This window comes from Trachypithecus francoisi, unplaced genomic scaffold (assembly GCF_009764315.1).
Source record: "Trachypithecus francoisi isolate TF-2019V2 unplaced genomic scaffold, Tfra_2.0 Lachesis_group1, whole genome shotgun sequence".
NCBI classification, from domain to species: Eukaryota; Metazoa; Chordata; class Mammalia; order Primates; family Cercopithecidae; genus Trachypithecus; species Trachypithecus francoisi.
This window is the reverse complement of record NW_022681454.1, coordinates 56,244,683-56,258,680: the sequence shown is the minus strand read 5'-3', so window position 1 is coordinate 56,258,680 and position 13,998 is coordinate 56,244,683. Positions and strand designations below refer to the sequence as shown.

General features: G+C 41.7%; 1 protein-coding gene across 4 annotated transcripts in view; it reads right to left on the bottom strand.

Annotated features, from left to right (window-relative positions):
• CCNI (cyclin I) overlaps nucleotides 1-12,993 on the bottom strand; it is a 30,860-nt gene extending 17,867 nt beyond the window's left edge. For 2 of the 4 annotated variants that reach the window (XM_033214349.1, XM_033214353.1), the window contains exons 1-2: nucleotides 10,799-12,993; nucleotides 1,165-1,321 (exon numbers count right to left, since the gene is read on the bottom strand). In XM_033214349.1, coding sequence (XP_033070240.1) covers nucleotides 1,165-1,278 — 114 coding nt within the window. In that variant the 5' untranslated portion in view covers nucleotides 1,279-1,321; nucleotides 10,799-12,993. Of the gene's footprint in view, nucleotides 1-1,164; nucleotides 1,322-6,286; nucleotides 6,311-10,798 lie in introns of those variants that run through there. The other 2 variants (XM_033214350.1, XM_033214351.1) reach the window with 2 other exon arrangements.
• Between the last annotated feature and the right edge of the window lie 1,005 nt (nucleotides 12,994-13,998).

Sequence of the window (13,998 nt, the reverse complement as noted above, 5' to 3'; positions counted from 1 at the left end):
AAACACTACACATTCAGGTTAACTAATCAGTTTGCAAAATGACAAGTAACAGTAAATGAAGAATGTATTTCTTTAGCTTGTGGGAAAGAATGATACATAAGTTGGAAAAATTAGAACTGAATTAAAAAGGCATATATGCTTTCAAAACCAATGAGCAAAGGATAGCCTAAAACAACACAGGAGGAACTTACATATTTGCCATTCGTTCACTAATGCATATTAAAAGAACATTTGACCACTATTCTATTTTCCAAGCACCATGTTAGATATTAAGAGTAAAAGATATATAAGACATCTTATACGATGAACTTTTGGAGTGGATAAACTTTACAGTTATTTGTGAAAAATAATTATATATGATAGAAGTATAAAAATTTCTACAAGAAAAACTATACAGCCAACAGTAGTTAAGAGGCCAGCTGGCTATCTTCTAAAAAGCTTCCAACATTGGTATTACCCTTAGTAGTTCACATGAACTCCTTATCGCTATTGATGAAAGAGTAGGTTTTTGGTTGACTAAAGACAATGCTATGAAGATGTTCAGCCTCTAGCTAACTATAAACTATGTATCTAAAGAAGGTTACTACTGTTAGTATAGATTATGAGGAAAGAAAACAAACTTAACTGTATTCCTAAAGCTGTAACTCAGATAACAACAAAACAGGTCAACAAACAAAAATGGTTAACTCTTGTTTCAGAAAGAAACGGCTACAGTAGGAGCAGGAGTTTTTAAAAAAGAGGCTGGGCATGGTGGCTCACGCCTATAATCCCAGCACTTTGAGAGGCCAAGGCTGGTGGATTGTTTAAGCTCAGGACTTCCAGACTAGGCTGGGCAACATGGTGAAACTCCATCTCTACCAAAAATACAAAAAATTAGCCAGGCATGGTGGCATGTGCCTGCAGTCCCAGCTATTCAGGAGGTTGAGGTGAGAGGATCACTTGAGCCCGGGAGGCGCGGGTTGCAGTGAGGTGAGATCATGCCACAGCACTCCAGACTGGATGACAGAGTGAGACCCTGTTACACAAAAAAGAAACAGGGAGATGTCTCTCAAATATAGCACATCCTTAAATGGTACACATTCCTCCAATGCAGTGTCAAGATATTATTATGTATGGCAGTGGTATGCTTATTTCTAATAAAATTCATCTGTCTTAAATCATTACCTGATTTGAAGGCATTTTCCGCACATTCACTTTCCACATCTGCGCTTCCCTAGTGATTGCCTTTTCCAACAGGAAAGACAATCTCTGGTTTTCCAAAGGCCCTGGAAACTTCATGATATCCTTTGTATCTGCCTGCTAGCCAGCTTGATGTAGCTACCTACAAAATCAAATATGTTTTAAAATTAGTTACAGAATAAGTGTAGCATTATATAAAGTACTTATTAAGCAACTCATAAAACAAAATAAGAATGCTATGAGGCAGTATAGGACTTTACAGCTCTTTAAAATATCATATTAAAATACCAAAATAATCAGTTATCTAAAACATCCACACTTTAAATCTGAAATTCAGTTATAAAGAGAATAAAAACAAGGCCACGTAATTGATAGAACCTTTGGACCTTGATCAAAAAGATGTTATTAATGTTTCAAATTGTCAAAACTTTGTCACTGACTTCTTCACCAGGAATTCTTAGAATTATTCCAAACACTCCTCTTAAAAACCTAATCAGATAAGGGCCACTAACATTTTTCCTTCATTAAAAAGAGAATATATCAATTACATTAAATCCTACTCATTCCCATTTTTTCAGTATGAAACCATCCCCTCCAGTATGAAATCATCTTAAATTGTGCTTCCAATTCCATATCCATTAGCTACACATGTAGATATTTAAACATGAGATGAATAAAATTTAAAAATTGGCCGGACGTGGTGGCTCGTGCCTGTAATCCCAGCACTTTGGGAGGCCAAGGCAGGTGGATCACTAGGTCAGGAGTTGGAGACCAGCCTGGCCAACATGGTGAAACCCTGTCACTACTGAAAACACAAAAATTAGCTGGGCATGCTGGTGGGTGCCTGTAATCCCAGCTACTCGGGGGGCTGAGGCAGGAGAATCCTTTGAACCTGGGAGGCGGAGGTTGCAGTGAGCTGAGATCATGCCATTGCACTCCAGCCTGGGCAACAAGGTGAGATTCCATCTCAAAAACAAACAAACAAAAAAACGTATTTCTTCAGTCACAATAGCCTTACTTCAATAACCACATGTGGCTAGTGGATACTGTATTGGACAGTGTAGAAAAGGAACATTCCTATTAATGAAGTAAGTTCTACTGAAAAGTGCTCACCTAGAAGGCTCCACAGCACAATGACTAGCACTCTAAAATGAGCAGCATGTCTAAATAGTAAGTTTAGCAGTGCAAGACAACACAGAGTCCAAGGGAAATGTCTCTAGGTTTTATGTTTCTATGTATTTGGAGACAGAGTCTCACTCTGTTGCCCAGGTTAGAGTGCAGTGGTGTAGTGGCTCACCGCAGCCTCGAACTCCTGTGTTTAGGTGATCCTCCCGCCTCAGCCTCCCAAATAGCTGGGACTACAGATGCACACCACCAAGCCCAGGCAATTTTTTTTTTTTTTGTAGAGATGCAGTTTTGCTAGGTTGCCCATCCTCAAGCAATCCTCCTGCTTGGGCTCCCAAAGCACTGGGGTTACAGGGTGAGCCACTGCATAGGCTTCTAGGTTTAGGAAAAAAAAAAAAAAGGCAGCAAACTACAGACTTGAGGTTTGACTGTGTGTAGAAAATTGGATTAAGAAACTGCTAAAGAATGTGAAAAGGTGGCTGGGCACGGTGGCTCACACCTGTTAATCCTAAGCACTTTGGGAGGTGGAGGCGGGCAGATCACGAGGTCAGGAGTTCGAGACCAGCCTGACAAACATGGTGAAACCCCGTCTCTATTAAAAATACAAAACTTAGCCACGCATGGTGGCAGGTGCCTGTAATCCCAGCTACTTGGAAGACTGAGGTAGGAAAATCGCCTGAACTCAGGAGACAGAGGGTGCAATGAGTCAAGACTGCACCACTGCACTCCAGCCTGGCGACAGGGCAAGACTCCGTCTCAAAAAAAGAAAAAACAAGCAAAAAAGAATGTGAAAAGGCTCAGCTAGATTTGTTGAAAGGTAAGCAACTAAAAAGGTAATTAACTTCAGAAAAAAGAGTTTAAGAAAGTAAATAATATATCATAATATCTATACAGCAATAATAATGAAAATAATGGATAGGGATCATAGTATGATAAAATCACATTGGGAGGATATAGAGACATAACTATGGATATTGGAAGAGGGTAAAATAAAAGCCACATCTTTACATTTCATAGGAGGAAATCCATAAATATCTCAAACTGAAATGTCAAAAAACAGCAGTAGAGCAACTTGTTTGAAAATGTGATGTAAATAATGGGAGAAGCAGGAAAGAGTTGGGAGTAGTTAACCTCTGCGGAGTAAGAAAAGGGTGAGAAAGGCCTAGCATAGGAGAATGCTGGTTTTCATTATAAATTTCACTAACAATGTGACTTTCTCAACTACGTACCTGTATTACATACTTGAGATTCATGGGCTCTAAGAATTTTTTTAAATATCCAGAATTAACATGTAAAAAGTTCCAATTTTTTAAAAAATAAAAAATTTGGAAAAGCAAAAAATAGCAAACCACTTCTATAATTTCCACATTCTATCCCAACTCCAGCTACTATCCTCTTTCCTATGTACCACTTCACATATGCTACCTACTTGCTTCTCAACTTACTAGAGACTAATTCTGGTTAACTCAATTATGATTTTGTTAATTTTTGTGTCTTTAAACACCTAAGTTTTTGCAAATCTTCTATAATTAGCATAAAATATTTTCATACTAAGAGGACAAAGGGTTAATAGAACAGAAAAAGAACTAATACTAAACCAAAAAGACCTATCTCAAACGTAATTTCTTCTAAAAACTCTTGATTCTTTAATCATGTCATAAAGCAGCTTTCCACTAACTCCTCAACTATGTTATAAATTCCTGGCCAGGTGCAGTGGCTCAGGCCTGTAATCCTAGCACTTTGGAAGGCTGAGGTGGGCAGACTGCTTGAGTCAAGGAGTTTGACGCCAGCCTGGGCAATGTGGTGAAACTCCATCTCTATAAAACACACAAACATTAGGCAGGCGTGGTGGCGCGTGCCTGTGGTCCAAGTTACGTGGGAGGCTGAGGTGGGAGAATGGTTTGAGCCTGGTAGGCTGAGGTTGCAGTGAGCCAAAATCATGCCACTGCACTCCAGCCCTAGCAACAGAATGAGACCCTGTCTCTAAAGAAATAAGTCTTTATGCAGTCACATCTGCCAATATCATTTGTTTTTACTCACTGTGTCCACAGCACAGTACTTTGATGAAACAGAGACCCAACCAATTGTTCCAGTTTCAACTACTGGGGCCCAAAACAAAAACATACAACCAAAAAAAAACTCTACCCCCACCTGCACCAACCCACTGTGTGTGGGGTTCTTGCATTTTCTTTTTTTATATACATTCTTGTTCAGAACTTTAACCTACCAAAATCTCATCTCTTTCACACCAATATTTCTAATCTTTAAAGGGCGCTATCATGCACACCAATTCATCTTTTTCATAGCTGAAAACTTCGATAGCTCCTCAGGATATTTTGCCTCTTCTAAATTAGCTTTGGTTTTACCATAAATGCAATCTAAAATCATTGGCTTTTTTTTTTTTTTGAGACAAGAGTCTCATTCTGTTGCCCAGGCTGGAGTACAGTGGCACAATCTCGGCTCACTGCAACCTCCACCTCCCAGGCTCAAGTGATTCTCCTCCCTTAGCCTCCTGAGTAGCTGGGGTTACAGGCATGCACCACCACACATGGCTAATTTTTGTATTTTTAGTAGAGACGGGTTTCACTATGCTGGCCAGGCTGGTCTCGAACTCCTGACCTCAAGTGATCAAGTGATCGGCCTGCCTTGGCCTCCCAAAGTGCTTAGATTACAGATATGAGCCACCAGTCATGGCCCTTGTTGGCTTTTTTTTTTTTTTTCCTCAGGTTCCTTGTTAAGCCAGCTTTACCCCTACCTGCCCCAACCCATTGTGTGTGGGGTTTGGGTACGTTCCTTTTTTTTGTTTTGTTTTGACACATCCTTGTTCGGAACAAAATATTCTCTTAAAAAAGAAAACAGGTCATCTTGTTATATTCCATCCCTGTTGCATACTGCTGAGATGCTGACATTCCAATTTTGTTGCCTTGGTGCCTTTCTCAGATCTTCAACAATTTGGTGAACAAGCTCACTATAATTTCTTCTAATGCAGACATAAATATTAACATTAGAAATGGAATGTAGGCCAAATGCTGTGGCTGATTTCTGTAATTTCAACACTTTGGGAGGCCAAGGCAGGAGGATCACTGGAGCACAATAGTTCAAGACCAGCCTGGGCAACACAGTGAAAACCTTTCTCTATATAAAAGAAATGGAATGTAAACTAGATGACCATCTGTCAAGAGATATTTAGAAGAAACAGCTATTTGGGTCAAGATTAGACTTCATAGGTTCTAAGGTTTCTTCCAAACTCCTATTAAAAACCATAGAACTTTAATAATTCTTTCACGCCATTAGCTACAACCAAATGGATCCACCAGCCTTCACAAGCTATCCCAACAACTGACTGTCACTAGTGACTTAAGTTTCTTCACTAGATTTCAAGATTATTTTTAGAGGGTTTAGATGGGTACAGAGAGAGACACATAAAGTAGAATCATGTAAGAAGGAGTAAATCAGGTTCAATGGATCCCTGTTCTCCAATGGCCTACAATTAAAGCCCTCAGTATGACTTTCAAATGTTTATATTGTAACAACTTTTTTTTTTTTAAAACAAAGTATCTGGTTAAAGAGTCACATGGGAGATAAGAAAATACTTTGGCCGGGCGTGGTGGCTCAAGCCTGTAATCCCAGCACTTTGGGAGGCCGAGACGGGCGGATCACGAGGTCAGGAGATCGAGACCATCCTGGCTAACATGGTGAAACCCCGTCTCTACTAAAAAATACAAAAATCTAGCCGGGCGAGGTGGCGGGCGCCTGTAGTCCCAGCTACTCGGGAGGCTGAGGCAGGAGAATGGAGTGAACCCGGGAGGCGGAGCTTGCAGTGAGCTGAGATCCGGCCACTGCACTCCAGCCTGGGCGACAGAGCGAGACTCCGTCTCAAAAAAAAAAAAAAAAAAAGGAAATACTTTGAGATGGGTGAAAATGAAGACATAACATACCAAAACTTATCAGATACAATTAAAGCAGTGCTTAGAAATAATACCTGAAAATGTCTCTACTAAAAAATGGTATCTCAAATCAAGAGCCTCATCTTCTACTTTAACATAACGGAAAAAGAAGAGTAAACTGTTCCTAAAGCAAGACAGAAGCAAGGAAATATTAAATATTAGAATGGAAATTAATGAAGTAGAGAATAAAAAAACAGCAGTGAAAAGTAAATGAAACCAGAAGCTGATTCTCTGAAAAGATAAAAATGGACAAACCTTTAGCTAGCTGGACTGACCACGAAAATACAGAGGACAAATTACTAAAATCAAGACTAAAAAGAAGACACTACTACCTACCTTACAGAAACAAAAAGAATTATAAAGGAATTTTATGAACAACTGTGTGCAACTAAATTGGAAAATTTAGATGAAACGGTCCAGTTCCCAGAAATACAAAATACCAAAACTTAAGAAGTAAAAAGCTGCACTGGTGAGATTATTCCAAAAAAAAAAAAAAAAAAACCAACAAAAACAGAAAAAGAAAGAAAGAAAGAAGAAAGAAAAAAAGCTGAGTAGTTGTAAAATCAAAGATTTAAAGTTAATTTTTTAAAGCACTGTCAAAGAAAAATCCATGCCCAGATGGCTTCACTGGCTAATTCTACCATTTTCAGAAAAACTAATAGCAATTCTTTACAAATTTTCCCCAACTTATTCTTTGAAGCCAGTTATTATTACCCTGCTACCAAAACCGGACAGACATCACTAGAAAACTACAGATTAGTATTTCTTCTGAATATAAATGCAAAATTTATCAACAAAATACTAGCAAACTGAATCCAGCAATATAAAAAAAGAATTATACACCATAACCAAGTGGGATTTGTTCCAGGAATGCAAGCTTGTTTTAAGATTCAGAAATCAATGCAATACAACATTATCAATAGGAAAAAAAAAAAACAAAAGAATCACTCTTTGCTCACTCTGGAGAAAGCTAACAAAGTAAAAAGAGGTATAATTTCCTTAAACGTTTAAAAATGGGACAGATAGCAGGGCATGGTGGCACCTGTTTGTGATCCCAGAACTTTGTGAGGCAGGAGAGAAGCACTCAGGGCCAGGAGTTTGAGACCAGCCTGGGCAACAGAGCAACACCCGTCTCCACCAAAAAAAAAAAAAAATTTAAATTAGCCAGGCATGATATCACACGCCTGCCCGTAGTCTCAGCTACTCAGGAGGCTCAGGTGGGAGGATTACATAAGCCCAGGAGTTTGAGGCTGCAGTCAGCTATGATTACACTACCTCACTCCAGCCTGGGTAACAAATTGAGACCCAATCTCTAAAAAATAAATAAATAAATAAAATATAATAAAAAAGGGATACAAATAATTGCAAGACAAAAACAATGAGGGATACCTTTGGGGATGTTGCAGATTAAATGAGGCCACAAAAAATTGGCTGCACAGGGTGGCTCATGCCTGTACTCCCAGCACTTTCGGAGGCCAAGGCAGGCGGATCCCTTGAGGCCAGGAGTTGGAGACCAGCCTGGCCAACATGGTAAGACCCATCTCTACTAAAAACGCAAAAATGAGCCGGGCATAGCGGTGCACGCCTGTGGCCCCAGTCACTCGGTAGGCTGAGGCAGAAGAATCACTTGAACCCAGGAAGTGGAGGTTCCATTGAGCCAAGATCACGCCACTGAATTCCAACCTAGACAACAGAGGGACACTCTGTTTCAAAAAAAAAAAAAAAAAAAAAAAAAGATAGAAAAGAAACTGCAATGCCTGACCTTCAATTGGATCCAGTACTGGAAGGAGACAAATGGTGTAAAGTCATTATTAGGTCAAATGAGATAACTGGGACAGATTACACAGGTCAATGTATCGATTGCTAAATTTACCAAAATTGAAAATTTTGCTGTGATTCTGTAAGAAAGTATTACTATTATTGTGAAATATTTAGCAGTAAAGGGTCATAACGTATGTTCTACATAAAGAGAGAACAAAAGACAAGACTAGTAAGACATTACTATGATACAGAAATCATGGGCTTGGGTTTTCTTTTACTGACAGTGCACAAGCCTGTTTTCTAACGTGTAAAACACATTTTGAGTTAGATTAATAAATTCTGCTAAGAAATAAAATGCAAACATTTAAAATACAATTTTGCTGTTTGAATAAAGAGAACCATATAGTTCTATTTTGTTACTGTATGTCTATCATTGGTCATATCCAATTTTGCAAGCTTTTTTAGAAAAGCAGAAATAAGAAAAGACTATTTTGGTTGGCATACTCCACACACAAACTTTATGCCAGCTTCACATTTCTCCTTCCATTCTCTCAATTGCTGCTGCTTCTCCTTTCTCCACAGTTATCAAATAGCTTAATGTCTGAGGTAATAGTTTATAAAAGGCTTACTGTACAGCATAACTATTACAGATATACATACAGGGCCCCCTGCTCCTCTGAGGAAAAGTGCTGCACAGTGCTGGGTATACAATATAAACAACTTCACTAATATCTATTATTGTATTTGCCATCATTATCATACTAATTCCATTAATAATCCTGTAGTGGTGCTGACTTCTGAATCTTAGTTCCCCTTCTGAAAGGAGGGATTAATGTGGCCATACAAGAAACTGGTTTTACTATTCCCTCCTTGACTTTACGCACTGGAAACAATGAATTCAAGGTATTTGCGATTCCAAGTGTATGCTCTTTCCTAATCTCCATGGCTGTACGCACTGTTGTTTCAACTTGGTATGTCCTCTAGTTCATACTTCCCTTCCTAAAGTAGCCATCAGTCTGTAAGACTCTCCGGATTTGTGCTGTTGCGCTCTGCCTTCCCACATCTGTACTTGGACATAATTCTACTTTTACATCTAGTTGCTTTGTGATGATTATTTGTAGACTTGCCTTTTCTAATAATGAATTATTTGATGTTAATCTCCGGAGTTGAGCATATGCCTAATAAATAATATCTTCACTTGTAAAGAGCTTAACAAGTAAAATCACTGAGTGCTTACTATTTGACGGCCTATTGTTCAAAGCGCTATGCCATGTTAACTCATGTAACCTTACCACAATTTAATCAAATTGTGGGAAGCCCTTTTTTTCGAGTTTTTTATTTTTCTTACTACACCCCCATTTCAGCCATAAAGCCCATTTAAAAGACAAGTATACACAGGAAGATGAGTATTCTTCATTTTTAATGCATTACACAATCAAAATAAAACACGTACACACTCAAGTTTCCAATCTTGACCAAGACACATGCTAAGTTCCATTCTAACCTACTAGGATGTCACATTACCACATAAACTATCTGAAACTGCAGATCGTCTTTCCTGAATTTCCCTAATATATGCTGATTCTATTAGTCGGCCCTTCATCGGTATCAAGAAATTTCCAGTCCAGGGGCTCAGAATCTCTCGGAGATTCTCTGGTCCCAGACTAGCCGATCTAAATCTATTCCATCCATTATTCATTAATCTATTTGTCCAATCCTTTCTATTTCATCTGCCACAAACGACCTGGAAAAGCTAGAAGCAGATAACACTGTTATTTTAACAAACTCATTTTCAGGACAGATACCACACAGCATAGAGTTAGACTTAATTCTGGTTACCAGGTTTTAGCCGTGTTGCCTAAGGAGAAAATTACTTAATCTTGAGGCGTCTCAGTTTCCCCCATCTGTAAGATGAGGCTCCTACTACCAGCCTTGGGAGGATTAAATGAATTGGAAGCCGTTTAGGAGAATGCCTGGCAGATAATAAGCCTCATCAAGTGTTGTCATTTAACGTCATTACCGTAATACCCTGCTGCTCTAAGTCGAGTGGCTCGCCACTGACAGAATAAAACATATTTTAATTCAAACCCCTTCAGAGTCTGAATCCATCCTACCTCTCGAAACACATTCCACTGTTTTGCTACCCAAAGGTCAACTTCTGCCAAAAGGATTTGTAACGGAACCCCCTAGCTCCAGCAGAGGCCTCTTTGTCCTCCTTCCAAATTTCAGTTATTTAATCGAGCCTTTAGGGTACAACTCAAATCTCACCTCCTCCGGATTCCCACCACCCACCCGCACCAAGCCCTGGGTAACGTTGCCCTCCCCCGAATTTCACAGCACCGGAGGTTCACCCCATTCATTTGGCATTCACTCCGCTGTGCAAAGTTAGTGACTTCCTGGTGTCCCCGCAGGATCGTTCAACCTGAGGGTGGGGGTGTGTCCCCTTCTTTGTGTATTAACACAGGCTCGCAAAGCCTCCAACACGCACTATAGAGTAGCTAATTTGCCGCTGTCACAAAAAAAGTTACTCGCTGACAGAAAAATTGGCCCGAAAAGGAACACAGTAGCGCTGTTTTCAACTGGGCAGGTGCCGGGTCGGTTTGGGCCGGAGAAGACGAAGAGGGCTGCCCCGAGGTTCCCCGGGCTGGGGGATGCGGGAGGGCGGGTCTCCAGCGAGCAGTGCGCGGACACGGACGCTGCCAATGGGACGCGCGGGGGGAGCAGCGAGGCCCCAGCGCGTCAGCCGGCCGCGGAGATGCGTCGAGCCCCCCGCCCCCGCCCCTCACCTTCTCTTCCTCTTCCTCCTCCTCCTCCTCCCCGGCTGAGCTGTAGGCCTCACAGTGGTGACGCGGGGTCATCCGGGGGCCCGTTACCACCTCATTCTCATAGGCGCGCGGCGGCAGTGCGCGCGGGACGACGGGGCCGTTTGAGGAGGGAGAAGAGGGGGAAGCGGTTCGGGGGGCGCGGGCGCTGGCGCTCGAGCGGGACGCACGGCTGCGGGCGCTGGGTCGGTCAGCGAATTAGTTCCATGATGACCCCCGGCCTGAGGCCGCCGCCGCTCGAGCCCGGGTGGGGAGGAGGCTCCCTCTCGCCATAGGGCGGCGGGGGCCGGGGAGAGGCGGGGGGTGAGACCGGCTCTGCCCCTGCCCGGGGAAAGCGCCTCCGAGAGGAAATGGTGAAAGGGGGGGAGGGGGGAAAAGAAAAGAAAAAAAAAAAAGAAAGGGGAAAGGGGGGAAAAAAATAAGAAAAAGCGAGACAGAGGCGCTGCCGCGTCCGCTCGCGGGGAAGGCTGGGGAGGAAGGGGGAGGTGGTGGGGGGAAGGAAGAAGTGCCGGCTTCCTCGGCTCCGCCCTCGCGGACCGATTCCTAGACTTGCCTACTCCTTGTAAACAACAGGAATTGGTCTTTCACCCTTGCCCTTTCTTTCCGCCGCCTTCCTGGTGCAACGAAAGTACAAGAGAAGTCCAGCCGAAAGGAGACGGGCTGGCGAAGTCGTTGACACTGGGATGGAAAGAGGGAGGGCATTTTCTGGGGGCTAGAAAAGTGGAAGGTCCGTGGACTCATTTTCCTTGAAGGAGCGGAAGGGTTGCTTGCAGACCGCACGGTGACGTCAGCGTCTCCCGACGCCACGGAGGAGGTGTGTGGTGGCTGGGGAGTGCGTTGCGCATGCGCCTGGGGAAGAACGAGGCTGCCGAGCGCTGCGCTTGCGGGAAGGGATCTCACGATCGGCTCCTCTGGTCCAGCCTTAGGGCAGCTTGGTTTTATCTAGCCTTACTCGTCTCCAGCCTCTTAGAATGATTAACTGGAAAGGGGATACTGATCTCTTGGGTGGAGATCTTGCAGATTTGTTGACCTGGCAAAATATGTGTTCTCTTCTTACCGTTGACGTGTAAATAGAATTGCGGTTTTTCTCGCTGCCACATCGTGTGGGTGGAGGGAGATTCTAAAGGGTTTCAGAAATCGGAAAATGAGGGAGAATCAAATGATGGGTGCTTAAGGCCTCTGTGAAAAGCTATAAATTATGCTGCTGACGGGGAGGAACCTGTTTGGCAATGCGCCAGTTGGATTTTATCCACTTAACACGTCTGGGTATTTCAGAATAGGTTTTATTACCAGGTACTTAACGAGTGTGTGGTGACATAAATGGGTTTTATTTGGGGTTCTGTTACTACAAAGGGTAACTTTTTGCAATTTTAATTGATTTAATTATTTAAAGATATGTAGTATTACAGAAAGTTTTGAAAGAGGAAGAGCTAGATCTCCATTTATAGAAGTCCCGTTTTTTTCCATTTCTGTCTTTTATATACTTATTTTAATTGTCAGTGAAAAAATATGTATTGAGCTTATTTAGTGGCTAGACTCTCAGCAAACTGAAAGTAGCTCAGACAGACATAGCTCCTGCCTTCATGGAGTTACAGTCCAGAGGATAACCATTGAGCTAATTATCAGTATGTAAAATTACCAAGTGCATTTATTTGTTTACTTGTACATGTACCCCCTCCCTGGAATATAAGGTCGCAAGTGGCAGGGATCTTGCATGTTTTGTTTCACCCTGTATCCCTGCATATAAAAGGCTCTCAATATTTGACCAAGTAAACAATTCTAGTATCAAAACCATTAAGATGGAAAATCTCCGGCTGCTATGGAAACACTTGCCTTTCTCCTGGTTTGGGATATCAGAGAAGGTTTTTCTGAAGAAGTGACATTTAAGATGAGACTTGAAACCACTGGGCAAAGAATGATACAAGCAGAGGAAGCTATGTGAAAAGGCTCCGAAGCTGAGACGTTTCTAAGAATCTCTGAAAGCTAGTGTGGCTGGCCCTCAGACCAACTGAGGCAGGATGTGGAAGCAGAGGACAGATGCCATAGAACAGAAGAAGGAATGGGAAGTCCCTTGGGAAGCCCTAGGAGGATTTCAAGTGGGTTGTATCCTTTTTTTTTTCTTTTTTTCACTTCATGTAGCCTGTTATTATATGGTCTTCATTCAACAAAGCCACCATTTTTCTGCATGTTACCCTAGAGAGTGTAGCGTTTCTGCATAATACTATTGAGAGTGTAACATAATTCCATTGTTAGACCATGAAATTGCTCCTGATTTTCACTCCAATAAAAGTAATGCAAATTCCACTCCTAGGTACATATCCAAGAGAAATGAAAATACTTGTCCATGCAAAAACTTTCTTACAAATGTTAGCATTATTCATAATAGCCAAAGATGAAACAACCTAAATGTTAATCAGTTGGCGAACGTATAAATCAAATGTGATACATCTATATACAATGGAATTTTTATTTTTAAGAGATGGGGTCTAGCTCCGTGATGCAGGTTGGGGTGCCATGAGACTTGCTATGTTGTCCAGACTGGTCTCAAACTCCTGGCTTCTAGCAATCTTCCTTCCTCAGCCTCAAAGTGCTGGCATTACAGGCATAAGCCATCACACCCGACCTATACAATGGAATCTTATTGGGCCATAAAAAGAAAATACTAATACGTGTTGTAACATACATAACCTTTGAAGGCAGTATGCTAAATGAAAGAAGCCAGTCACGAAAGACCACATATTATATGATTCCATTTATATGAATGTCCAGAATAGGCAAATATATACAGACAGAAAGTAAGGAAGTGGTTGCTTAGGGCTAGAGGTAGGCATGGAATTAGGGGATGATAGTGAAATGATATGGGGGTTTCTTTTTTTCTTTTTTCTTTTTTTTGGAAAGAGGGTCTTGCTTTGTCACCCAGGCTGCAGGCTGGAGTGCAATGGCGTGAACATGGCTCACTGTAGCTTGACCTCCAGGATCAAGCAATCCACCTGCCTCAGCCTCCTGTGTAGCTGGAACCACAGGTGCATGCCTCCATGCCCAACTAGTTTTTTTGAAGGTTTCTTTCTGAGGTGAGAAAAATGTTCCGAGATTGATTGTATTGATGGTTGCACAACTCTGAATATTCAGTTTGAGTATTATCCAAAATATTTGAGACCAGAAAT